This window comes from Panicum hallii, chromosome 2 (genome assembly GCF_002211085.1).
Source record: "Panicum hallii strain FIL2 chromosome 2, PHallii_v3.1, whole genome shotgun sequence".
Lineage (NCBI taxonomy): Eukaryota > Viridiplantae > Streptophyta > Magnoliopsida > Poales > Poaceae > Panicum > Panicum hallii.
Window position 1 is genome coordinate 48,286,402 of NC_038043.1, and position 25,214 is coordinate 48,311,615.

Consider the following 25,214-nt stretch of genomic DNA (forward strand, 5'->3'; position numbering starts at 1 on the left):
GGCTTTTGCAGTGGTGACCATCCAATGATTTGTGCTAAAAAAATTAAGGTGCATGTAGAAACCGTTTTTGTAGTAGTGATATTGCCTACTCCCAATAAATCCTACACTGAACTATCCAACTAATGCATCGAGATATGCTTAGATAAACTCAAACTAATGCACTAAGATTGCATAGATAATATTAAATTAATGTTCTTGTTAGGTATAGATATTTAAGATGAAAATTGAATGCTAGAGATAGATGTTTAGGATATGCCACAGAGTTATGCTAAGTATATTTTGTAGAGATTTCTGTATGTAAGCACTAATGATGTCAGCCTTGAGCACACTTTAATTGTTGTGGAGATCTGACGCTTACCTCTTGTTGGGGTGGCTCTCCAGTCTTTGGATGGTAATATCAGTCGGTAACAGAAAAAAAATGAGAGTTGTCCTCTTGTGTGGACTGTGGACGTGTTATCCCTGCCGTTAGATTGGCATGACCATTGCTATCTTATGATCGAAAGCCTCACTCTCGCGCTCAGTTACAGATCAATTACTGGCATGTGAACAAAGTGAATTAAATAGCAACAACCCGAGCAACATAGAGGCGGGCGAGCAGAGCCTATAAAAGCAGAATGAGAGCATCTCCACTTGCCCATTTCCCCCTTCTCTTCAACTTGATTTGCACAAAACGCGAGTGAAAGGCGATCAATTTGGGCAAGCAAGATTGGTCTGTACAACCGGGTATGTTCTCACAACCGCGCTCTTCCTTATTCAAGTTTCCATGAGATATTTTAATTTCTGAAACCTTACAATTATAGTGGCAACAAAAAATATCTATTAAAAAAGATTTGCGGGCACAACACTGTCAATCCAAACAACCTAGGTTCAAGTCTCCTCGCCTTTCTACTTCTTGACATGATGCGAGGGGGGAGGGCACGCGATATTCTTTTGGCTTTTTGAAGTTTTCCCCTATCATGAACGATCAAGGTGTTTCATATATATCAAAATACAATTTGGTAAGATTGTTTGCATTCTCTTTCGGCAAGCAAAACTTTATTTTCCAAAAAGATTGTTGTACGATTTTTGTGCTAGAAATAGTCATATATTAAAAATTTGCAGAAGTCTTGAGTCAAATGGTAGTGACGAGGTCACCAAAGTTTCCATGAATTACGTGAAAACCAGCATCCCCTCTAGGCTACTACTTTTTTTTGTTCAGAATTAGTTGTACAATAATAACACGGTAAAGTCTAGCGTTGTATGCATAAAAATAGTGGTAACTCTTCATCATTTGAAAAACCGCGAAAAATAGCTTTTTTCCACTGCTTCAACGTTTTTCATGTTTGCTACTTTGAAATGCCGCAAAGAGCTCTAGAATTATTGTATTAAGAATTAACACACCTTATCCATAAGCAAAGAGGTCAAAGTCACTCGATAGACTCTTCCGTGTTTGAGGAAGAAAAAGATGCTCAACATTATTTTCTACCAAATCTTTGATTTATGGGTCCAACATGATTTTTATTGAGGGTCAACATGAATTCTTTGATAAAATGTTAAGTGTTTGTTTTGTTGCAATTCTTGCTGGGAGTTCTTAAACATAGCATCATCATGAGTTCAATGAGCCGAAGTATCCCGTGTTCGACATACTCGTATAATGTTCAATGTCGTTGTTGATGGAAAAGTTGCAGCTCCGTTAGACCAGTCTCAATGTGGGTTTTATGGCGAGTTTCATAGTATTAAATTTTATACCACATTATCAATTTTGCTGAGATAGCGAGGAGAGAGGAGGAGGGAAATTCATGGGATGAGAGAGCCCACGAAACTCAGCCGGTACAGTTACCTAGTTATCAGTTTTGTGATAACTGTACCATAAAATTCTACAACATTAGGCAGCACGCAGAAGAAAATCTTAGGGAGAAATTCTCCTCCTTCCGGTGACCCTTAACATGTCTTCTTGGCAGTCTCTGAACAAAGCAGCTCTCAAACCCGGAGACATGGTGCATCAAGGAGATTTTGGAGGAAACCTGGCTCATCCAAGCAACCCGTTGGGCCACTTCACGGCGTCTTTTCCGACTCCGGCCACCATCGGCGCTCAGGCAATTCAGGCCCCTTTCCAAGCCAACGGGTCCGAGCCTTTCAGTGACGCGAGGTTTCCGTGGTCCGGCCATCCTGGTGCCAACGAGCTGGTGCCGCCGGCCGTGCCACAGACCTTCCAGCCCGAGAGCCACCCCCACCGCCGCTGGACCATGCCGGAGGCTGGGGTGCTGAACGGTAGCCCGTTCCAACACTTCGGAGGCGCGGCGGTGCAGCCGCTGCCACACGGCGAGGAGCTAGCGGCGCGCGTGGCGGCCATAAACATAAACATCTTGGCGTCCCAGCCTTTCCAGCCCAACAACTACACTCACGGCTGGCCGCCGCCGCCGCCGCAGCAGGCTCCTCCAGCTCCTCGCTTCCCAGCTCTCCGGCCCGTCGGGCCGGGGGACGGCGCCGTTTGGGGCGTGCCTTTGCCGCCGCCGCAGGACGCGCATTTCCACCAGTGGCCGACGGTGGACATGGCGCCGAACGGCAGCGGTAGTGCGTCTCCAGCGGTTGGGGCGAACAGCTATGGCGCCACGGGCTGGGCGCCTCCCATGCCGCACCCTGTTTGGCCGACGAGCTGGGTGCCGCCAGTGCAGCAACCTGTTGGGCCCACGAGCTGGGCGCCTCCAGTGCAGCAACCCGATGGACAGACGATGAGCTGGGCGGCTCCGGCGCAGCAGCAACATGGTGGAGAGCCGAGCTGGGCGCCTCAAGAGCAGCGCCCGGGTGTCCCAGAGGCACCTCCGGCTAGCGGCTCAGCCCAGGCGCATGCACCGGTGACAGGCAAGACCTTCGAGGAGCTCCTCATGGAGGCCGGCATCGTCGACGACATGCTCGTTGATGATCTTATTGATGATCTGCTGGGCCCAGAGGCGGTGCGTGGCGGCCCGGTGGTGAGCCTCGGAGGCGGCGGCGGGCTGCCTCTTCCTCCTCCTGGGGCGGCGGGTTCGTCCTCTGGTCGGAGCAGAGATCAAGTTTGCCCCTCGCATGGTGCGCGCCTGGGAGGAGGAGGAGGAGGAGCCGGTCGGCTTCGCCGTCGGTGGCTGCGGCCGCGACCCAGAAGCGGCGGCCGAGGCCAGGGCGCGGCGAGGAAGGAGGATGGCCAAGCGAAAGCAGGCCATTGCCAGAGCTCGTCCCGGAAACTAGCAGGTGCCGATCACTCTGCATCGTTTCAGACTTTTTTTTTCCTCGATCAGTTTGTTGTTTGATCGCTCGTCGGCCGTCGCCTCGTCGAGCTACATTGCCAACTGACATCAGGTGTCTGAAGACTGAATATGGCATTGCTGGTTTGGTGTTTTTGCAGCTGCTCGTGGAAGCCAAGATGGAGGCCAGGAGCGATCTGAAGTCGTCAGGAAGCTGAATTCCTCGGCTATGCCTGCCGTCGCATGTTGTCTATTGGCAACAAGATTCTGAATATTTTCTGTTCTCGTGTCTTCTTCATCAGTAAGTTAGGAAGCCTGGCTCAACTGAACTTGTACCTGCATGGCTCTTGAGCGAGTGTTAAAGCATCTTCAAGAGCTTAGCTATTTTAGCTTGACTAGCTAAAAAAGAGAAACTCCTAAAACTGTATCCAACAGACTCCGCAAAGATCTGCCTTGCTATCGCGCTAGCCATCCCCGCTATCTCGCTCGGCAAAGATCCTGAGCCGAGAAGCTCGGTATCTTCTCCTCCCGTGTGCTCCGCCGTCGCCTCTCGCTCCCGCGCGCTCTTCTTCACCTCCTCTGTCCCCGGACTACCTAACCCAGACCCAAACCATTCCTCCACATGCTCGATGCGCTCTGCCTTACGGCACCCACCCTCACGCCTTCCTCTGCTCCCTCCCCTCTGTCGCCGCGCTCGTACTCGACCTCTTCTGCGTCGACGCGCTCGACACGGCCGCATCCATCAGCGTTCCGGCCTACTTCTACTACACCTCCCGCGCCGACAACCTCACCGCGTTCCTCCAGCGCGGCCGCCACCGCCACATCCTCCTCCTCCTCCTCCTCCTCGCTCGCCTGTCGTGGGCTGGATGCTGCTGCCGCTATGGATGGGAGCAGAAGGAGGAGGGGAGTGGATGACGTTATGGGGCCACGCATCAGTGAGTTGGAGAGAGGAGAGGAGAGAGAGGAGAGTTGGATACGAAGAGTAAGATTCGAGTCTATTGGAGCGTAGCCAAATATAAAGAGAAAATCTTAGATAAATAGAAATATAGAGAGTGAGATTTGGCTAGATTTTTAGAGATGCTCTTAAACTTTCCTTTACTTTTACTAGAATCTAGATCGCTCTCGGTATTAGTTAAATCGCTGTACCCTTTTACTTCTATACCCGGACAAGCAATGCATATCTTTGCATTTTGCTCAAGTGTCTCCGCCCCCCCAACACCCCCCCCCCCCCCCCCCCCCGCGGGCAACAACAGTATGTGGACCGGGTGCGTCTCCCATTGTGGGCGGTGTAGTCATGGGTGTATGACTCTAGTGTCCAAACTACCTACTTTTAGCATATGTCAATAATCGTAGAAAGGGAAAACAAACATCGATATGGAGCACACCTGTAGATGTTTTTCTTTTTTTGGTTGGAATGTCGATCAGTGTATGCTCTGTCAAAGACATCTGTGAATATATGTAACCTTCTGAATGAAATTAGTGCTTTTTTACGAGGAAAAAAAAGAAATGAGTCTGCTAATTCGAGGACGAGCTAAGCAGACTGTTGGGCTGTCGTGGGCCTCGATATGACCTGGCCCAACTCAATTAGGGGTCAGGTGTAAGTCGGTTAGGCCCACAACCTACCTAAGCACTCCATCGGCTCGCCGGGGCCGCAGCCGCGAGTCGCTCCCGACGCCAAATCCCTGTTCCTTCCTCTCTCCCCGCTCCGGCGGCCGCCTCCGCCCTCTGCCCGGCCGAGGCCCGCAACCATCCGCTGATCTAGGAGGAGAAGGTCGAAGGGCGTAACGCTCCCTCACGGGAGGTGAGGAGGATGTCGGGGTTCGGCGATGGGTACGTGGGGACGGCGCAGGACGCGGTGAAGATCCGGAGGCTGGAGAAGCAGCGCGAGGCGGAGCGCCGCAAGATCGAGGAGCTCAAGAACAAGTCCGCCGACGGGCAGCCCGGCCTCCTCCAGTTCGGCTCCAGCACCTCCGAGGTAATTTCTGTCACGGCGGCTTTCCTGCCCTCCCATCTGCCTCGCTACCAAATCCTATCTATCATTTTTAGTATGCCCACGTCATTTTCCGAATAATACACGAGCGTTGTTCAGGATTTGAACCTTGTAATCGCCTGTAATTTCACCTAGTTAGCTTTACTTGATTTAGCAAAAGCAGTCTATGTGGCTATACTCGATATGTGCGTGATTTTGCTCTTTTTAATTTACGCCTGTACGATCCGATTTCGAGTAGCTTTTCCACGCATGACTTTTGTGCGGGACTGATGAAGAGATAGTATTTTCTGTGTTTGCTACGTCACAGGCCAAGTTGTGTCTTTTCAGTTCTACGACCTCTATATATATATATATATATATATATATATATATATATATATATGTTATAGAGTCGTTTGAAAAGTATTTAAATTTTCGGAAGCAGGATGTCACAGCATTTTGTATATACCTTTGAATTTTGTTTCACGAGCTCACGTTAATAGCTGTTGCATTCAGATTCTTGAGACTGCATTTAAGAAGGAAACTGTTGGTCTCGTCACGAGAGAGCAGTATGTCGAAAAGGTAATTAGGGAATTTCTACATACATCAGTTTTTGCCAGCACCATTTTTTGATTTTTCATCTAATTTATCGGCCATATGATCGAGCAGAGGGTTAACATTCGAACCAAGATCGAGGAGGAAGAGAAAGAGAAACTTCAGAAGTTGCAACAAGAGTGAGTTTGAACTTTGCATCCTAGTCTGTTACTCTGTTAGATATGAAATATTGATGTATTCCTTCCCTTAACCAAACAATGATGTCATGATGTGTTTCCTGTCTCAGAGAAGAAGAACTACAAATGCAGAAAAGGAAAAAGAGGAGAGTGAAGGGTGATCCACGATTATCATTCTGTGACGACATTGAGAACGGAAGTGATGAAGATGATTTTGAGAATCGTACGCTCCTTCTAATTCATCCATGGTCTTTACTATTCTATTGTTTCCATACCTCATTTATGGACATTTGTCGATCAGATCTTTTCACCTTTTTACCATCTGCTGTCTATTGCATTGAATAAGGTTTTTGCTTTGTTTCACTATTTCCCTTTTTGTGTGTGGTGATTATTGCTTATCATTTCATATTTTGTTTGCTGGCATAGTCCAGATCATTTGATGATTAATATTAAATGTACACGTGTATATAATTTGGTTGTGTACTTGTTTCCGTCTTCCAATAATTGCCTATTACGCTGTAGCTTTCAAATTCTACAAGCTTTTTTGTGAAGAATTGTCTTGATGCTTTAGGCCAATGAGAACTGTTTCTTTCTATAACAGTCTTGAGTTTGAAAGCTTACATCTGTGGGAGCCGTTTGCTTTTAACTTTGCTTCAGTTGTTGAACTGGTGAGGAGATGAAGTTTGATTGACACTACTATATTTTGTGTATAGCTGACCTGTAGAGAAACACCAAATCGAATTAAATGGGTCTTGTGCATGGCTTAATCTAGAACAGCTTTGTTCTCTTTTATTGACCCTGGCGACATGTCTCTGTGTCTTCTGTCTTGACTTGTAAACTATTACCTGAAATTACCCAAGAATTATATAATTACTTCGTAGCTAATATGAACATAATTCTTGCTGTTCTGCACAGACGAAACTCAAAAGAAAAATGGCCCTATCAAATTTGGAAAGGATCCAACTGTCGAGACAAGTTTTTTACCAGACAGGTATTTCTGTTAGTTTACGACTAGCACTTGGGAGTTTTGATTGATTCTTCATTTCCAAGCTTTATTTGACCTGCAAGCTATTTGCTAAGAATGATCCTTCAGAGAGAGGGAGGCAGAGGAACAAGCAGAACGCGAACGACTGAAGAAGCAGTGGTTGTGTGAGCAGGAATTGATCAAAAGTATTACCACATTCTGATAGCACTATTCATCTTAATCAATGTACTATAACTTGCATTTTGGATATTTTTCTGTCTTCCTATACAATTAACCATTTTATGTCACATTTCAGATGAACCTCTCTCAATTACCTACAGTTACTGGGATGGGACTGGGCACAGAAGAGTTATCCAGGTTAATTTTTAACCATAACTGAACTTGCTTCTTGTTTGTCTGGGCTTGCGGTCTTTGGAATTTGGACTGTACAATTAAAACATAGCCTACTACAATGCCAGGTTCGTAAAGGTGACACTATTGGAGAATTCCTAAGGGCTGTTCAACAGCAGCTTGCCCCTGAGTTCCGTGAAGTACGGACAACGTCAGTTGAGAACCTGCTTTATGTGAAGGAAGATCTTATCATTCCTCATGTATGCAAACCTAGTTTCCTCTCTCTTAAGTTACATAGTTTTGTTTAGTTTCATTGAACCCTTCTCTTATTCCATGTTTCCCTCTTTTTGTTTGACAGCAACACAGCTTCTATGAATTAATTATTAACAAAGCAAGGGGCAAGAGTGGACCGGTAATTCTTGTTCTTTTTGTGCACGTGGATATTTTTTCTGCTCAAATCAATGTTTGTTCTAAAGCTTTTTTCTAGATTTTCGGAACAAAAATATTTATGTAACATTGGTGGTTTCTTTCTGCGTCGGTGTTTCAACTTGTGTAGTCTGTACCTTCTTAAAATTGATCACTGTTTTTATTTCATCAAGGAAGATTAGCAGTTTCTTCTTTTTTTCTTATCCTCATTAATTTGTCATTTTAAGAATATTGGAGCTGAAACCAAAATATTTTGTAATTTAATGTAGAATGGAATAATTTGGTTGCTTACTGATTGTTCTGTTTTCCAGATGGACTAGCTCTTTATGGCCTAAGAGTTTAAACATTTACTGACTGATTTCTATTGGCAGCTTTTCCATTTCGATGTTCATGAGGATGTTCGTACCATTGCCGATGCAACCAAAGAAAAGGATGAGGTGATGGATGTTTCGCAATGTCTTATCTACAGTTCCCATTTTCTCATATGTTGCATTCTAAAACCATGTTTGATGACTGCAGTCTCATGCGGGGAAGGTTGTAGAGAGGCATTGGTATGAGAAAAACAAGCATATATTTCCAGCCTCAAGATGGGAGGTTCGACAATTTTACTATCTTATATCTTCCATGCTTCTTAAAATTATGTTATTCTATTCACCAGAATTCACTTTTGATTTCACAATAGTTTCATTTGTTTGCTGATGATTCAAATTATATTTCAGATCTATGACCCAACTAAAAAGTGGGAGCGCTACACAATCCATGGGGACTAGAGTGTAGAATGTCACATACAGAGCTAAGTTATTTGTACTTGGGATGCCTGGAATTACTAGCACATTGTATGAGAATGACACATCGATGTGTCATGAGTGGAATAGGAAAGGTTATTAGTGTTGTATGATTGTGGGATTTACTTCTTTTGATGCCTTGAATTACTACCACATTTGTACTTTTGTTTGCAAATATTTTCATTGTTTGATTGTACTCAATGTTATAACATTCAGTGAATGCAGAAATTTCGCATTCTTGTTACTAGTCATGTGAAACCTGTACCTTTTTATCGACCATGCTTCCCATTTAATTTTTTGAATTTTTAAGAACATAAAATGCACTGTTACAAATTCATCTCATATATGCGATGGTTGTCGTGTGTCTGCCCGGCGGCATCAGCGACTCCAGCTTATCGTTGTCCATCATTGATTTGCAGAATAGGTTCATGCTTTAGGACAAATATATTAGACTTCCTTGGTGGCATAATGTGAGCTTCATCTTTGTTTATGCTAGCCTATCAAACTAACGGCGGCAAAAGTACAAAGTCATCCTGAATTCTTGATAGAAAAGGCTTCCTTTCTCAATTCTGGCAGGTGGCATCGTGGCAGCTTAGTAGATACTCTGCTATATCAACTGCACGAGCCTATCACCTAATGCCCTACCTGGTGGAACAGGTTTTGTACAATTAAGAGTGCCATGAGCCATGACCATCCCAATCAGTTGCACTAAACCACACTAGCATGAGCTATCTTAACTGACTGAAACCTAGACCAAACAGGACCAAACAGGATTAGGACTAAGATTCCCTCTGCTCCATGCAATGCTCACCTCTCTCCTACTACCACTACACTGTAGTTGCTCCACAAAGCTACACCAAACCCTCCTCTAACTCGCTTCAAAAACCCAACCCCTCCCATTGCCAGCCTCAGTGCCTCACCACACATTCACCATGGCTTCTCTCGCCATCCTCCTCCTCTTGGCGCGCTTCTCCAGCTCCATAGCCGTCTCCTCCAACTCCTACATCTCGAGGAGCGCTGAGCAGCAGGTCATCGCCACCGTCGCGCCGGCCGTTGTTCCTGACGTCGACGGCCAGAGCGCGCAGCCGTTCCTCACCTCGCCCTCCGGGTCGTTCGCCGCCTACCTCCGCCGCACAGTGGACGGCGCCGGCGGCCTCGGCGGCGACGCGTGCTATGTCCAAGTCCAGCAGGCGGGTGTCGGCGGCAGCGTGTGGGAGTCGGACTGCACGCCGGTGGGCGGCGCCGACGCGTGCGACCTGGCGTTCTCACCGGTCGGGCTCGAGCTCTTCGCGGGCGGGCACTCATTGTGGGACACTGGGGTCGACGCCGACCCTTGGACGCTGAGCCTTGACGACGGCGGCGACATCAAGATTATTAGCAAGGAAGGTGTGACGGTGTGGACGGCAAGCGGCGAGCCCTGGACGGGGGAGCAGTGCGGGGCACCCATGCCGGTGTCGCCGGAACCTTCGACGGACAGCGTGCTCCCACCGCCGTCGACCGCCGGCTCGAAACTCGTGACGCCGCCGTCAGAGACTCTTGCCGGTGCAGGGAGCACGGACTTTTCTTCCGGAGACCAACCAGCGCCGCCACCCGTCGACACGTTGCCGGACATGCCGGTTCAGCCGCCAGCAGTTGACACGGCGCCCGAGCAGCCACTGGCACCGCCGCCAGCAGACGCGTCACCCGACTTGCCGGACCTGCCTCTGCCACCGCCGCCGGCTTACACGTCTCCCGACTCGCCGGACCAGCCGCTGCCGCCACCCCCGACAGCTGACGTGTCGCCGGACCAACCGCTGTACCCGTCGCCGCCTCCTGCTCCGGCTACCTTTGGCCCCGACGCGCCAGTAGCGCCCCCTTTCGGCGTGCCACTCGCCACCCCTTCGGCCGGCGACGACTCGTCACTCCCAGGTACCGCCACGCCGCCTGGCGAACCAGGCTCACCAGGCAGCGTGCCCTTCTCGGGACCATCCCCTGCCGGCATGCCGCACCCGCGCGGGCCGGCGCATCCGCACCAGCTGCCCCTCGGAGCCTCGCCGCCGCTGCCGGACGCGCTGGCGCCGGGCGCGCACGGTGAGGGAGCCGGGAAGCAGCCCGGGGTCCCCTTCGGTCACGGGCAGCAGCCGCAGCCAGGCGTGTTCGGCCAGCAGCCGCAGCTGCTCAACGGCGAGGGGCAGCCGTTGGAGGAGAGCTCCGGCGGGTGGTCGGGAAACGAGCGTGGCGGAGTGGTCGCGTGCATCATGGCCTTGTTCGCTGTGACGGCGACGGCGTTGGGCTTTGGGTTTTAGTTTGTTGTCCCTTTCATCGTTTTGGGGGCTTGGATGGTCATTTCTGTAGTGTTGCTCTCGGATGGCGATGGTCTGATCTGAGGCTATGGTTTGTTTTGTGGATTGGGGTAGTAAATTCTGTGTAAAACATGTTGCCGTGTGCTGCCTGATTTAGGATAGTATATGATCCACCGGCCGTATGTATGATGCTTCTTTTGTGTATTTTCTTGTATAACTGTCAAATTTAGCATTATTCATGAAACTAAACTACAGGTGTGGTGGTACTAAAAGTTGATTCATACCTGCACGAGTCAACTGTGAAGAAATTGCAACATATATATATCTGAACCCTTGAGAACGAATTGGAAATCTAATATTTGTACAGAAGCACAAGGTAGCTTGCTTGGATTAATAATTTTCTAAAAGAACCAGATGATTATTGTCCAGTTTTTATGCCTTGTCATCGATCCTCTGATGACACTCATGTTTAAAGATTCAGAGGACGCCGCCCAAGCCTCGCCGGCGCCGTCCTCAGAGCCAGGACTGCTTCACCGATCACGGGTCACCTGCACGCCGACGCTACGGCAGCCTGCTGGCGGAATGGCCCTGCCGGGCAGCTCGGGATCAGCAGACCAAAACGCTCCTGCTTCTTTCGATCGGTGCCTGGGGGGATGATCTCTCTGGCCCATGGTGAGTGGTGACGTGCCGCGCCGTTCCTCAGCGCCGCCATTTTCTTCGTCTCGTTGGCGTGCTGTGAGGCAAGCTGGACTGGGATACGTATGATCGGATACGGATCAGGATGCCCACGCCCGTGCCAGTATGAACACGGATCAGAAGCTGGGCCTCATTCAAATACGAGGGGCGGCGGCGGGAGAAGGGAGAGAGGGATGAGAGATGAGGAGGTAGGGTTTGGGGCTGCGGTGGGGGAGGGGGTGTTCGAAAGAAAACTCTTTCGAATATCAGGTATTTTTACATTTTTTTGGAAGTATGATTATGCTACAAAAATTCAGATAATCTTCAAAAGTAGTCTAATTTAGTGAATTTTAGTTTAAATATTTAAAATGCTCAATATATGTTTTTATGGAAAATAGTTGCATTTCCATCTCTTGTATACCCGCAAAATGTTTCATGATTTTGGAGGTGATTTATATGTCGTTTTGGTCAAAAAAGAGATTAGAAGCATCCACGGGTTACTGTTCACGTCGCTTAACTGATGGTGTCGAGAAAGGAACAAAAGTTTAACTCAGTGTCAAATAGAGAAAAGAATTTAAGAGTTAAAGAAGGAACCACTCATTATATGAGCGTTAAATAGGGAATTTCCTCTTCATCTTTTCTGATGCTAGTATCAGACGTCATTTGCTATCCGCAGAAGGGCAGCAGAAGAGCTACTAGCCTACTACGAACAGTACAAACTTGCTCTACTCCGCTGCGAGCTCCACCTGCAGCGCCTGAGCGTCTGCTGTGGTGGCTTGCCGCGGCACGGTTTGGATTGTGCTACGCCATTCCGTTCTACTAGAACATAACATGCGCTTTGCGCGCGCTATCAACATTTTTCTTTTACTGCCTATCAAATATGAGTATGGTGTAATTGAAGAAATATAAAAAAAAAACTTGTGGATGACAAACATATGATAACGTCTCATGCATATATATTAACAGCATTTATACTACTGACTATGGCATGTGCAACCTGTAGATTTTGTCAAGTCATATATATTACATTTTATGATCAACATTGGTGTTTTGTTAACCAATATATTTGTTGGTTAGTTTTTTCTTTCCATTATGTGAGTGCATTCGTCTATAGATATGCTACACTCATGTTAGATCAGACTCAACAAGCGCTTTATATAGAAGTCATCTGTGTTGGATTTTTACTGCTTACTGAATTCATTGATTGATAGATCGTGCCACTGGATTGCAGTGATAACAACAGAGCCCAGGAACATCCTGATGAGGCACTTCTATCAGAAATCCAAGAAGAAGGTGAGCTGTTCCATCAAGGCTATATAGATCACATGACTATGGAATCTAACCATCTATACTTAAATCCTGTCCTGAACTCTAGCTGAGGCCAAAGAGAGCAGCCCCAGACAATCTCGCTCCGGAGAACAACAACAAACAGCCCAGGGGTCCTGTCGCCGATGTTGGAAGCCAATCAAACGCAAGAAGCTGAACCACAGCTGCTAGTTGTCCTCCTATGCATCCCTCAGTGTCATGAGACCTGTATTTGGCATGCCAGCTGAAGCCTGCGTCCTCTTGATCGCTGACGGTTGATCCAAAGAGCTAAGCAATTTTACATGCATGAATGTACATTGCAACCTCAAGATAGCTAGCTCAGTGCGTGACCTTTCACATAGCACTGCTGAACTGCAGCCCCTTCCTTCTTTTCATCCTCTGAAAATATGAATGTGCCGGTGCTCCTATGCTAGCCCTGGTCGTTTGTATCTTACCATATTTCTTTAAAATTATTTTATTTTGTTCAAAAATTGTGTGCCCGTAGCATCGCACAGGCCTTTACATAGTAACTGTCAAATTTAGCATGATTCATGAAATTAAAGTACAGGTGTGGTGATAACAAAAGTTGATTCGTATCTGCACGAGTCAACTGTGAAGAAATTGCAGCATATCTGAACCCTTCGGAGCGAATTGGAAATCTAATATTTGTAAAGAAGCGCAAGGTCGCTTGGATTAATAATTTCTTAAAACACCAGCTGATTATTGTTCAGTGTTTATGCCTTGCTTACAGTCATCGATCCGCTGATGACACTCATGTTGAAAGATTCAGAGGACGACGCCCAAGCCTCGCCGGCGCCGTCCTCAGAACCACGACTGCTTCATGTACACCACCGATCACCTGCTGGCGGAGTGGCCCTGCCGGGCGGCTCGGGATCAGGCCAAAACGCTCCTGCTTCTTTCAATCGGTGCCTGAGGGGACGATCCCTCTGGTCCATGGTGACGTGCTCCGCCGTTCCTCAGTGCCGCCATTTTCTTCGTGATCGGACACGGATCAGCATGGACACGCCCGTACCAGTATGAACACGGATCAGAAGCTGGGCCTGATTCAAATATGAGGGAAGATGGCATCGACGGGAAAGATCGGATACTTCTCAACAAAAACACTTTGATCTAACATGCCATCTCAGTGATCGAATCGCTGTTGTTCTCTCCTTTTGCCTACAACGAATGCCGTGGCGTTCTTGACAGCAAGGCTGAGCCGCTGAGCCGAATACCATTACAGATTCCTACAGCACGCCATAGGAAGCACGGCGTTGCCATGTTCTAGGGTCCAGCGGCAGGAAGCGCGGCGCCGCCGGCCCTCGCGCAGGCCTTGGCGTCGTTCCCCTCGGCGCGGGCGGCGACAGTGGCGCGGCACACGGGGCAGGTGGGCGCGCGCGTGAGCAGCCACCGGTCCACGCACTCCCGGTGGAACCCGTGGCGGCAGGCGGGCAGCACGCGCACCTCCTCCCCGCCCGCGTACTCCGCCAGGCACACCGCGCACTCCTCCCTTTCTGGCTCATCGCCCCCGTCGTCGCCTCCGCCGCCGCGTCCAGGGTCCCGCGCCGGCACCGCCACCACCACCACGGGGATCTTCTCGAGCGCGCGCTTGGTCTCCTCCGCGGCGGCCGCGGGCTGCTCGCGGTCGCGCCGCCGGGACCCGCCGCCGGCGCAGAGGCAGCCGAAGACGGTGGTGAGCGCGACGTAGGACACGCTGGCGAGGAAGAGCACGGTCGTGGCCGCCCCGAGCGCCCGCTCCAGGTGCGCGCGCTGCGCCTGGAACGACGGGGCCTCCACTGGCGGCGCCAGCGCCGCGCCGAGGAGGCTGCGGCCGGAGGAGGAGTAGTGCTCCCACGCGCCGCCGCCGCCGCACGCGCGCATGGCGATCGATCACACTTCTCGCTCTCGGCTAGGCGCTAGCTGCCGTGCTGTATATATGCGGGGTGACACGGAGGCGGGTTTTGAGGGCGCGCGTACGGCGCATGGCCAGGTTGGGGGGACACGGAGCGCGGAAGGCGGGCGGAAGCTTCGGCTCACTGCCGCCGCCGCCGCCGTCATGGGACTTCGGTTTCTGCCGCGACTTTGGCTTCTCCCACCACCTGTGCTCGCGTTCAAATTCATCACTCCCTCCGGTAGGTCCCGTCGCGTTGCATGGCCGCGTGCCGTGCCCGTGTGCCGCGCTGTCCGCCGGGCGCTGGAGCCAGCCCACCCGGCTGGGCCGCGGGACGGGGCGCGCGCGCGAATCTGCGTGACGGCCGGGAGTAACGCACGCGCCGGCGCGTATCGATCGATCCTGGTAGTATGCGCGCACCGCGTGCGTTTGAAATTTCGAATCGATCTCCTCCTGGTGTAATGGTGGGAGCGCGTGCCTTGGTTGGCAGTGAGGTGGCTACAGTGGGTGCTGCTCTGGAGACGTGGAGACCCGAGGGGAGCTGCGTGATTTGCTTGTGGCCGTACGGATTCGGCAATGTGCGGTGGAGACTCGAGAGCGCGTGGTTGAAATTAGGGCGGTCGAGCTGGAGCTGGAAATGAATTTGGCCTCGTGACAAAATGAGATTCGAAGGGGCTAACGAATCGATCGTGCTCCGTCCGTCCGTTGTCCCGCGTCGGTTCCAGCTAGCACGGCCTACGGGCTACAGCGGTGCACCAGAAGGATTCGCGGTTCCAGATAATAATATAAGGAAAAAGTGATTTTTATCTCTCTGAACTTTGAACCGAATCCGAGTTTTTTCCCTGAATAATAAAACCGTTTGTCTGGACTCCTCAGACTCGCAATATCGGACAAATAACCTCCTTGGATGGTTTTTCAGCGGTTTTTCTCCTTTTCTTTTATATTTATTTTGGCTGAATCTTTAAAAAATTAAAGTAAATAAAAAATCTAATTTTGTTGGACTCCGTATGAGTAGATCTATACAGTGAACATATACATGATCCAATGAATATGAAATTTTTATTACAGCTCAAGAATATAATGAATAGCCCACCATAAAAAATTTACTATAATTGGACCACGGAAACTGTATCTATGAATTAATTAAATATATATATATATCTAAAAGTACAATAAATTTTTTTAATAAATTATATAATATAATATGTTCACTTCATAGTCTACTCATATGGAGTCTAATAAAATTGGATTTTTTATTTTGTAATTTTTTAAATTTATTATAATTTTTCAAATATTCAACTAAAATAAACCAAATAAACATAAAGAAAAAGAGAAAACCCACTCAGAGAAACCACCTAGGGTGATCATTCGTCCGGTATGGCGAGTTTAAAGAGTTTTAGGCGGACGGTTTTATTATCGGAAATTCGGATTCGGCTGCTCCAGAGATCGTGTGTAAAGCCCATACAAAGGTGTGACTAGGCCCAAACCGAACTAGCTGCTCGTCGAGTCGAGCGCTGTACGTAGTGCAGGCCCAAGCCTTCCGCAGCAACTGGGTTGGCTGAGAAAGTTGGGCCGTGCGAGCCCGTACTGTTTCCGAGCATCCCACTCCCCGCTGATGAGGAGGCCCGCTGCGGCCGCGAGCGGGAGCTATGTATGTGTGGCCACCGCCCACCGGCGACGGCGAGCTTGCCGGTGCGTGAGGTTACCGTTTCGGTTGCCATGTCGCGCTCGCCGTGTGGATAAGGGCGCGCACAGCTTCCGCTGCTCAAAACTCAAAAGGCAGGGGAAAAAAGGTCACCACAATTTTGAAAACAACAAGATATACAAAGAGGTTGGATGATGATTGATCGGGACCTCAATCAAGTGGGAGTCCATGTGGCTGGTGTTCTGCCAATTGTCGCCAGATTCCTCGCGTGTCATCAAATGCTAAATTATGTAACGCAGAAGGGTTTTAGAAGCGTTAATGGATGCTGATCGGCCCACCAGAAACTGTCGCCTACTGAAGTCTCCTAATAATACCCGAAATAACGTAACGAACCGGTACAACCACTGAAAGAGTGGAAGTTCCATCACCGAAGAGAAGTGGCCATACATACATAGTAAGATCGCAAGCAGCATTCATCAGAGCAGGGCGAACCCTTTCTGTTTATTCCTTTGCACATCAAGCTCCCACGAGCAATCCATCACTATACACGCTAGACTTGAAGAAATACACGAATCACATGTTCCTGTGCAAACCGCACAACACCAATGCACGCCACACTGTACAGACACTGCCATGGCCCATGGCCGTGCGTTCGAATCGCTACACGCAACGCACGTACACGAAGCCCTACGCTACGGATACTGGTCCAGCGAGGCCAACGGGTTGAGCCTGCCTGCCTGCCTGCCCTGCCTGTAATCGCGGCGGCTCCTCTAATTGCTACGGAGCCCGTGCGCACGGCGCACCCGCAGGTCCGACGCGTCGGCCTCCTGGCGATTCCGTCCCGCGGTAGTCAGGCGGTGCCGTCGACGCGCGCCTTGGTGACGCCGGCGCAGGCGTCGACGAAGTCGCCGTCGATGAAGTCGGTGGCGAAGACCTGCAGCTTGTCGCCGAGGCCCTTGGCGAAGGCCTCGGCGATGAAGAGGCGCGCGTAGCCGTGGATGCGCTTGGTGACCGGCCACACGCACAGCACCGGGTTGTCGGCCTTGGGCGTCACCGTGTTCTCCACCCGGTAGAAGAAGCGCCGCTCCGCCACCGGCGGCTGCTGCCCCAGGAACTTGAGGTTGCTCTCGAACTTGGTCTCCGGCAGGTCCGTGTCGATCCAGTTGTCCTTGAGGTACCCCGCGCTCCACAGCGGGCCCCCGGGCTTGGGCGCCGGCGACTTGCGGGGCTTCCACACGCAGATCACCCGCCGCGGGAGCAGCTCCGCGATGGTCTTGTGGAACACCGCCTCGTCCTGCGGGATCAGGTGCTCCTCGCCGAGCTTGTCGACCAGGAACCTGTCGAACTCGGGCGGGTCCTCGTGCCCGAACTCGGTGCGCACCTCCAGGATGACCACCTCCGACTCGGTCTCGCCCAGGAAGCGCCGCACGTCGTCGAGCACGACGTCGACGGGGTACGTGGCCAGGACGCCGTGGCAGACTCGGCGCTCCTCCTGGATGCGCACGTCGATGACGCGCGTGCCCATGGACAGCTGCTCGTACACGGACATGGACTGGCACTGCGCGAAGGGGCGGGTCACCAGCGGGACGCCGATCTTGTTGGTGGCCGAGTCGTGCGTGCCGGGCCACACCACCTGATGCACGCGCACCCGGTCCGCGCCCAGCTCCGCCATCCACCGCTTCCGGTCCGCCGGCCGGTGCTCGGACCCCGGGAACGCCTCGCCGGACGCCGACAGCCGCGTGGCCAGTGCCTGCTTCTCGGTGGTCACCAGCTTCCTCCGGTCGACCTGCTTCGAGAAGAAGGCGCCCATGGCCTCCAGCGGGTTGGTGCCGTTCTTGCCAGAGCTGCTGCTATTGGAGGCGGCCATTATAAATATAGGATCCTCGCTGCCTCGAGCTCTGACCTGGACGACGACGTCGCTGTAAGCTGCAGATCGATCGATTGATAGCAGCTAGCAAGGTAAACAGGGAAGAAAATATCAGCACGCGGCGGGATTAGACAACATGTGGCGATGGCTTATTTGTAGGGGGTGCTTGGCTTGGCTGATCGAGTCGGAGGAGCGGGGAGGGAAGCGGTGCGTGTGTTCTTGCGAGCTCCGCTGCTTTTCCTCAAAGATTTCGGTTTCGTTGGATGGTCCGATTGGCGTTAGGTGCGGGTATGGTGCTGATGGGAGGCCGGCCGAGATTTTTTTTTTTTTTTTGGCTTGCAAGCTACAAGAAAGAGGGTTTGGTTCGGACCATATGGAGTGCTGGTGTTTTTTAATGGCGAGATGGTGACGGAATCGGGGCCACAGGGAAAAGGATTGGCGCATCATATACGGAGGACACGCCCTGTGATTGGCGATGTGGTGGTGAAGGTTCCAGGTTGCTGGAACAATTTGTGTGGCAAATGCCGGAGACTTTTGTTGACGCGGATGGAAAGGTCACCGGTCAGGGGTGGTACGAGGGCCATGTGATCTATCGGCAGACATGCTTCGGATAGTGGATACTGCACCAGCAGTAACGCGAGAGCCTCATCGCGCGCGTATGATATGTTACCCAAAAGGGTATCTTGGCATGCAGATTTAGCACACGATTCGTTCCAAATTTCGCATAGACGGCACAGGCAGCCTCACAGCCAGATACGGTCCTGTAGCCTGTAGGCGACGGGAACCTTTCAATGCGAGCTAGACGCCGGCATTTCGATGTGGCACTAACGAAACCACGTCAGGCGTTCGCACTATCCTTGTCCAGCATGGACCACGAGTGACACGGTGTGCTGCGTTTCAAGGCAAAAGTCTAGCCATTTGCAAAGCTAATATAGGGGACACGGGGCGAGCAAGATGGCCTTCCCATCTTTCTTAGGTGATTCAGTTTTGGGGAGATGAGGGGTAGGACAAGCGGGGCTCATCATGCTTGCATCCCATAAACAATGTTTAAGCCCACCACACCACACAACACACACACACACACAAAAAGGATCAAACGTAACACGGCGTGAAGTACTGGAGTGGCTTTCAAGTCAGCCGGAGCTCAGCTTCCTGCTTCCAATCATTTGACCTGCGCGGGTACAGACCACAGCCTGTGCTCCGCGTTCAACTGCTCCCACGACATACACATTGGACGTACTTTCTTTGTGTTATTATTCACCTAATTACATGCTTGTCGACTGAAAAACGTAGAGCTGAATTCGCTCCAATTGGTTGTTGGAATAGGCTGTATCAAGGATGGTGTCAATTCTTTTCTAATATATGCCTTATCACGTCATTCTGAAAAAAAAGGAAATAAATAAAACCAGTCATGGCATGACATCTGGTGGAAATAAATAGTTCTGTTTTTATGAGTAAATATTGGAAAGGGAACGTACCAGTCGCTATCATTGCGCAACTGGCACTTCATTTCTTGAGAGAGATGGGTAACATGATAAAATGCTAGCACGATTTAGTTTTATAAAGCCCACACTGGCTGCCATACGACACATTGCTTGCAGGATAAACTTTGTTTGATTTCGTCAGAATTCTCTACTAATAGTCATTAGCCTATTAAGAATTTGCATAATTTGGTAGTGAAGATAAGCTAACAAACCAGGAGGGTAAATATGAAGAGAATGCTGAGATGTCATTTGGTTGTTAGCCAACCAATGGAAGGTCACATTTTGTTAGTGTTACAAGTTTACAACAACCAACTAAATAAAGGGTTAAAAAATAAAATCTGTACCTGCCAAGGGGGAAATTAGTGCTGATTAAAAGAACAGCTCCTCTCCACAAGCACATAACCACATCATCAGTATGTTGGGGCAAAGCGATGTACCAGACTTACAGGAAGCAGAATGTCCTGGACTCTTGGATAAAATTGACAGTTAGCGGTTTGCAGAAATGTACGTTACATTGTCTGAGTCTGACAAAAGCATAGACTGAGCGTGAATAAATTCTTTCACCTGAAAGGAGGAGAAACGGTCACGAACGTTTCTCTTTAGATTTTACAGGTGCCCACTGAAAGTGGCCGCAGTTCGCTTCTGGATTTGATGCAGGTCCCTTGACAAAATACAACATTTGAGGGTCACGGGAAGATAATAATGCTTTATGCTCTCTGAAAAGACAATTTATATTGTTCACAGCCTATTTGATTGTTCAACTGATGCAATCATGTCTACTGAGCAGTTAAATGTGAATATATATATATATGTAGTTATGTACCTGAGCACGAGGACAGACATAGAATAATCGGCCAATATTAGGGCCCTTCTTCACGGATCTTGGAATACATGGTTCACGGTGCCCTTTGCAACGTGGCAGTGTCATCTTCATCTTTTGTTGTATTCTTTGCCACTCTAATGCTGCAGCATTACACTTGTCTGTTGAAAGTGAACAGGATGATACATTTGTGTTATCCTGATCTTTGGCGCCTGAAGTTGTGCACTGCATGCTTTCTGGCAGACTATCATCATTTGGAACACATGTTTGATTCATACAATGTACTGTTTCCACTGGAGTAACTAAGGTACTGGTACTGACATTTACTGTCTCTGACCTTGGTGGTTGAAAAAAGGACTTGATTGTTGGTTGAGAGGATAAGTTGCGTTTAATCTTCTTGTTTGGCACACCCTTGGTGCCAGATGGTGAATTTTTCTGGCGGTTATAGGAGATGCCACTCAAACCTTCATTTCTCCATTGATCAAGATCTCCCCCCTTACATATCAAACTAGGAAGGTTACCACCTTTTGCATCTGCCAGTCCCACCTTAGCTATAGTTTTATTTTCCAAGCCATCACTACAGTAGCTATCATTTAATGTATCCTCTGACAGAACCAAACGTCCAGCATCCTGCAGCTCATAAGTTTTCCCTTTATTGAAGAATGACACTGCAGATTGTGACGACAGAAGTGGTCAGTATTTATGCACAGCATACTTTAACTAGCACTCCTTCACGCAAAAGTGCACCCAAGTATAATTTTGGAGTAGGTGGTATATATGACCAGAGCACTTGCCTTACCAAGTTACAAACTATGATGAACTCAAACTGAATATTCAAAGAACAGCCCTACAACACCAATTGTATTGCAGAGCAAAACATGCTACAGGGTTCTTTTTCTTAACTGAGACAAGCAGAGTGTTAGCATCTTTTTAGAAAAAGGAAATGTTCCGGTCTCTTTAACATATATCATGAGTTCAGAGATCAACAATGAACATCAGGAAAATGTGAAAGATAATCTGCAAATATCAGTCTTCTATTAACATAGTTAACGTATGTGTTAGAAAGCCAAAGTCCTCAAGCAAGTTATGTTTTCCTTTAAATGAAACTGATGAAGTAAGGGAAGTTGCTTTAACCAGAAGTTCGACGAAAAGAAATATGCATATCCTGATATGTATGCACATTAGAACAAGATGAAAGGAATATTCACAGATAAGTTATGTGACACAGAACAGTTCCATGAACAACTTCAGCTAATTTACCGACAGACACCACCTACAAACCTGGTTGTAGTACATCAACTGAAAGGTGCAAAAGCTAGTAACAATAAAAATCTTGCAGAACATTAAAATTCACTCACCAATACTCTGTTGCCGTCCACGGACCTCTGGAAGATATCTTGCAGCTGATGGTGGGATATTATGAACTGGAAGTTCAGGAATTTCTTTCAGCAAAATATAAACTGGAATATGATCAGATCCTTCTAGCTTAATACTTCTTCCCCCTTTCCACCTGTAAACAATGGATAGAGTAAATCATTCTAATTAACACCGCAAATTATGTACATCACCACTTTTGTCACAGAGAAGAATTGATTTCCACTATTCTTTACTTTGACAAATTTTCAGAATTCCCTCTTTTGAAATGATTCATTATCTCACATTCTTCTACATGGCAACAGAAAATGCTATGATCCTCCGCAGAATCGCAATGATGGAGACAGGCACCGGAAATGAGAATGTGGTCTATTCTAGAACCATAATTATATTCTTCAGCACCAATTTTTTGATTAAAGCAAGTATATGCTCCTGCCCTGCATAAACAAAATACAGCAAAGTTAGAAAAGCTAAGTATAGGTTAGACACTAATTTTGCACGAGGAGTCTATCATAGATTTATATGTCAACCATGGAGAAGAAAAATAGACTAAACTCAAAACTCATTGTTGCAAAGGGGAATCCAATTTAGATCTGTTGTGATAGTGTCAGTTTGTCAATGAATTATATATAAAAAATCTACGAAAACGATTTCCCAAATGCTGAATATGAGCAACTAGTAATAACAAATCAAGAGCACAAGTGATTGGAGTTTCTCAGTAGCACGTTATGTAAACGTGAATGACTTATGGGGGCCACTCCAATACCTTTCAGGGTGTTTTGATCGAAAAGCATCAAAAAAGGGACCTCCATGTTCTCTCAGCATGGATCTCAGCCATTCTCGGAACCTTAAGGAAACGGATAATAAAATAATATTGTTATTCCCAAATGCTTCTTAAATGGAACCTAGCAGAAATCACCAAAATTAAGCAAAAAGGCTTACATTTGTTTCTCAAAACCAGGCGGCGCATCACACCTATCTATTGAAGCAGGAGCAATATTCAAATCACCAACAACAAAGACTCTCTTTCCAAGAGCCAATAGATGTTCCCATCGTTTCTAGGAGACATTGATAAACATAGGAAAGTATAAGAAGCATTCCATAGGCGAAGCAATAAACATATCCGAAACAAAAGTATATTGTTGAAAGATTCCATACTTCCTACGTTCCAAATTATAGGTCGTTTTGGTTTTTCTAGATATATAGCATTTGCCATGCACCTAGATACACGCTATGTCTAGATACATAGGAAATCTTATGTATCTACAAAAGCCAAAACAACCTATAATTTGGAACGGAGGGAGTACTTATTAACAAAGATGCACACAAAGTACCTGCAGTATCTTATAAAATAGTAGCTTAAAACGAACCCGCTCTTTATCATCTGCTTCAACAGCTGGGCCATATATGTTGAAAAGCACTACACAAATGTCACAATACTATCATTACATACAGAGAAGAAATCAACTATGCAACAAAAAAAAAACATTGAAATAATGCATGGTAGTTAGTTGTGTTCCTTCCAAGACAATCTAGTACCAAAATGTCCGTGATCGGTGATGATGCACCGCCCCTCATTGTCCACCTTTATAAGGTCCTCTCTTGTGATTTCACCAAGGCCCTCCTCCTCTACAGGAGTTGCAATAACAAAATCCCCAACAATTTCGCTGTTTTTTGCATAGTCCTGAAGTCCAGTAAATCCTTCTTCGGCTGCTACTGGCAAAGCAACCTCCTGGCTGGAAAATGCTGATGTTACTCGACAAAATGTTGCAACACCTACAATGGAGTCAAGTATGGTAATTAACTGATTGCAGAAATGATGTGATGAAAGCCACATTGAACCAACACCAACTAGGCAATCAACTATGCATCAGCAGTGTGCAAAACCTACCAAATTGGATACTTCTAAATGACAATTGTGGCGCCATAACAACATACCAGAGTATGCTCCACGCCCTTTAGCAGAGCGATTGCATGAAACAAAAGCCTCGTATCCTTCAGCCATTATGACATCTGCTGACAGGTCCTGTCTTGACAATTTGGTCTCCTACAATACAGAATGCATTAATACAGTTAGCTCTAATAAACCGCAAACCAAGCCACAGCTCACCCAGTTTTACTCTCTGCATTTTTTTTTGGATTGCATTTGACTGAACAAACGATGCACCGCATCCCACGCAGAATCAACACTAAACGAGATAAAAAAAATTTCCCCCTGAAATCAAGTGGTAGTCGCAATAAACTTCAAACCCCGCCCATTTCCATCCGTCGCATGTAGTACAGTACAGCGCAATATCAGCGGCGAAACTGGGGTCGAACAGTGAGTGATAAGCACAGGCAGGCAAGAGCTAGGGTTCCGCAGGACAGTTTGGTGAGTATGGAATCAGCAATTGGTCGGACCTGGAAGCAGATGATGTCGGCGTCGAGGGCGTCGAGGAGGCGGCGGAGCGAGCCGTGCTGCACCACCCGCGGCCGCAGCCCGTTCACGTTGTACGTCACTATCTTCACCATCTCCCGCCGCCACTCCGAGGCGTCGCACCTGGCCACGCGGAGGCTCGAGAGGGAAACGCCTCGCTCTTTCCGGAAGCGGGGGCGGGACGAAGAGAGCCGATGGCCGGTGCCGCCGCGGCGCCGGTGGCGGGGGGACTGTGTGCTGGCCGGGTGAAGTGTCCGGTCCCGACACGACGCGGCGGCGGCAGGCGATCCGGTGCGGCTCGGGCCTCGGGGCTCACGGCAGCCGTCCGATGGGAGTGGTAAGGCTGGGATCTATAAGAGGAGTAAACTTCGCTTTCACCCCCTCGTACGTGACGTCGTTGCACAAAACACCCCCCAACGCTATAGAAATTTGCGCCCCAACTCCAACACTGTAACGAACAGAGTTCAGAGATGCTTGTGGGTTGTGGCTAGCTGATGAGCTGAACACTTCCGCACAAGCAATGGCACAGATCTGTAGCTCATGTAGTCCATGGCTTCGCGAGGTTGCTCGTCGTCTGCAACCAGCTTGTAGTGGTACAGTGGATTCTGGAAGTTCGGTACTGAACTTTCTCCTCGCTCGTATTCGGACTTCCAGAAACGCTTCCTGTGCCTGCCCGGCAGAAGATTGTCCTCTGCTCCTGGCTGATCTGTCGGTGCCGGCCCTCCCTCCACAACATCATATCTTCTCTTCTTTTTTTGTTATAAATCATCATCATCTCTTTGCCCTGCATCTGCATGGTTTGGCACCTGCCAGCCTGCAGTTAGAACTAGCGACCACCAGCAAACCAGCAACGAGCCATTGCTGTACATGCAGGCGAAAAGCCGAAAACGACGGGTGCGCAGTAGGGGGGAAAATTGGATGGGGACGGCCCCCAAACTGCATCCGGTAGTAGTGCAGCGCGCACCGGCGTCGCCACCTCTCGCCGTCGCCGGTCACCGCCAGCGACCCGGCTGGCTGTGTGCCATCTAC

At 48.7% G+C, this 25,214-nt stretch overlaps 5 protein-coding genes across 17 annotated transcripts; 2 read left to right on the plus strand and 3 right to left on the minus strand.

Moving 5' to 3' along the window:
• Positions 1-4,838: 4,838 nt before the first annotated feature.
• On the plus strand, positions 4,839-8,673 carry LOC112882433 (protein XAP5 CIRCADIAN TIMEKEEPER). The gene is made up of 12 exons (XM_025947502.1): positions 4,839-5,175; positions 5,686-5,751; positions 5,839-5,903; positions 6,011-6,123; positions 6,816-6,891; positions 6,994-7,070; positions 7,181-7,242; positions 7,344-7,475; positions 7,574-7,627; positions 8,013-8,078; positions 8,161-8,235; positions 8,361-8,673. Exons 1-12 carry the CDS (start codon positions 5,011-5,013, stop codon positions 8,409-8,411), a joined length of 1,002 nt encoding a protein of 333 aa, XP_025803287.1. The 5' UTR covers positions 4,839-5,010; the 3' UTR covers positions 8,412-8,673.
• Positions 8,674-8,985: 312 nt separating this feature from the next.
• Positions 8,986-10,957, plus strand: LOC112882432 (proline-rich receptor-like protein kinase PERK9). The gene has a single exon (XM_025947501.1). The coding sequence runs from the start codon at positions 9,359-9,361 to the stop codon at positions 10,709-10,711; it is 1,353 nt and encodes a 450-aa protein (XP_025803286.1). The 5' UTR covers positions 8,986-9,358; the 3' UTR covers positions 10,712-10,957.
• Positions 10,958-13,778: 2,821 nt separating this feature from the next.
• Positions 13,779-14,801, minus strand: LOC112882434 (RING-H2 finger protein ATL74-like). The gene has a single exon (XM_025947503.1). It carries the CDS (start codon positions 14,567-14,569, stop codon positions 13,973-13,975), a length of 597 nt encoding a protein of 198 aa, XP_025803288.1. The 5' UTR covers positions 14,570-14,801; the 3' UTR covers positions 13,779-13,972.
• A 1,895-nt stretch (positions 14,802-16,696) lies between these two features.
• LOC112882597 lies at positions 16,697-18,427 on the minus strand. The gene has a single exon (XM_025947685.1). It carries the CDS (start codon positions 18,089-18,091, stop codon positions 17,075-17,077), a length of 1,017 nt encoding a protein of 338 aa, XP_025803470.1. The 5' UTR covers positions 18,092-18,427; the 3' UTR covers positions 16,697-17,074.
• Positions 18,428-19,023: 596 nt separating this feature from the next.
• LOC112882762 (DNA-(apurinic or apyrimidinic site) lyase 2) lies at positions 19,024-24,513 on the minus strand. Of its 13 annotated transcripts, XM_025947904.1 has the most exons (13): positions 24,170-24,512; positions 23,708-23,816; positions 23,309-23,545; positions 23,104-23,189; positions 22,712-22,827; positions 22,536-22,616; positions 22,006-22,206; positions 21,754-21,905; positions 20,399-21,063; positions 20,140-20,236; positions 19,920-20,043; positions 19,570-19,603; positions 19,024-19,471 (listed from the first exon to the last, which is right to left on the minus strand). In XM_025947904.1, the coding sequence occupies exons 1-10, from the start codon at positions 24,278-24,280 to the stop codon at positions 20,159-20,161; spliced, it is 1,836 nt and encodes a 611-aa protein (XP_025803689.1). In that variant the 5' UTR covers positions 24,281-24,512; the 3' UTR covers positions 19,024-19,471; positions 19,570-19,603; positions 19,920-20,043; positions 20,140-20,158. The 13 variants fall into 13 exon arrangements, with proteins under 13 accessions (XP_025803689.1, XP_025803691.1, XP_025803686.1 ...); XM_025947906.1 differs by lacking the exon at positions 19,570-19,603 and having other exon boundaries at positions 19,024-19,418; positions 19,920-20,036; XM_025947901.1 differs by lacking the exon at positions 19,570-19,603 and having other exon boundaries at positions 19,920-20,036.
• Between the last annotated feature and the right edge of the window lie 701 nt (positions 24,514-25,214).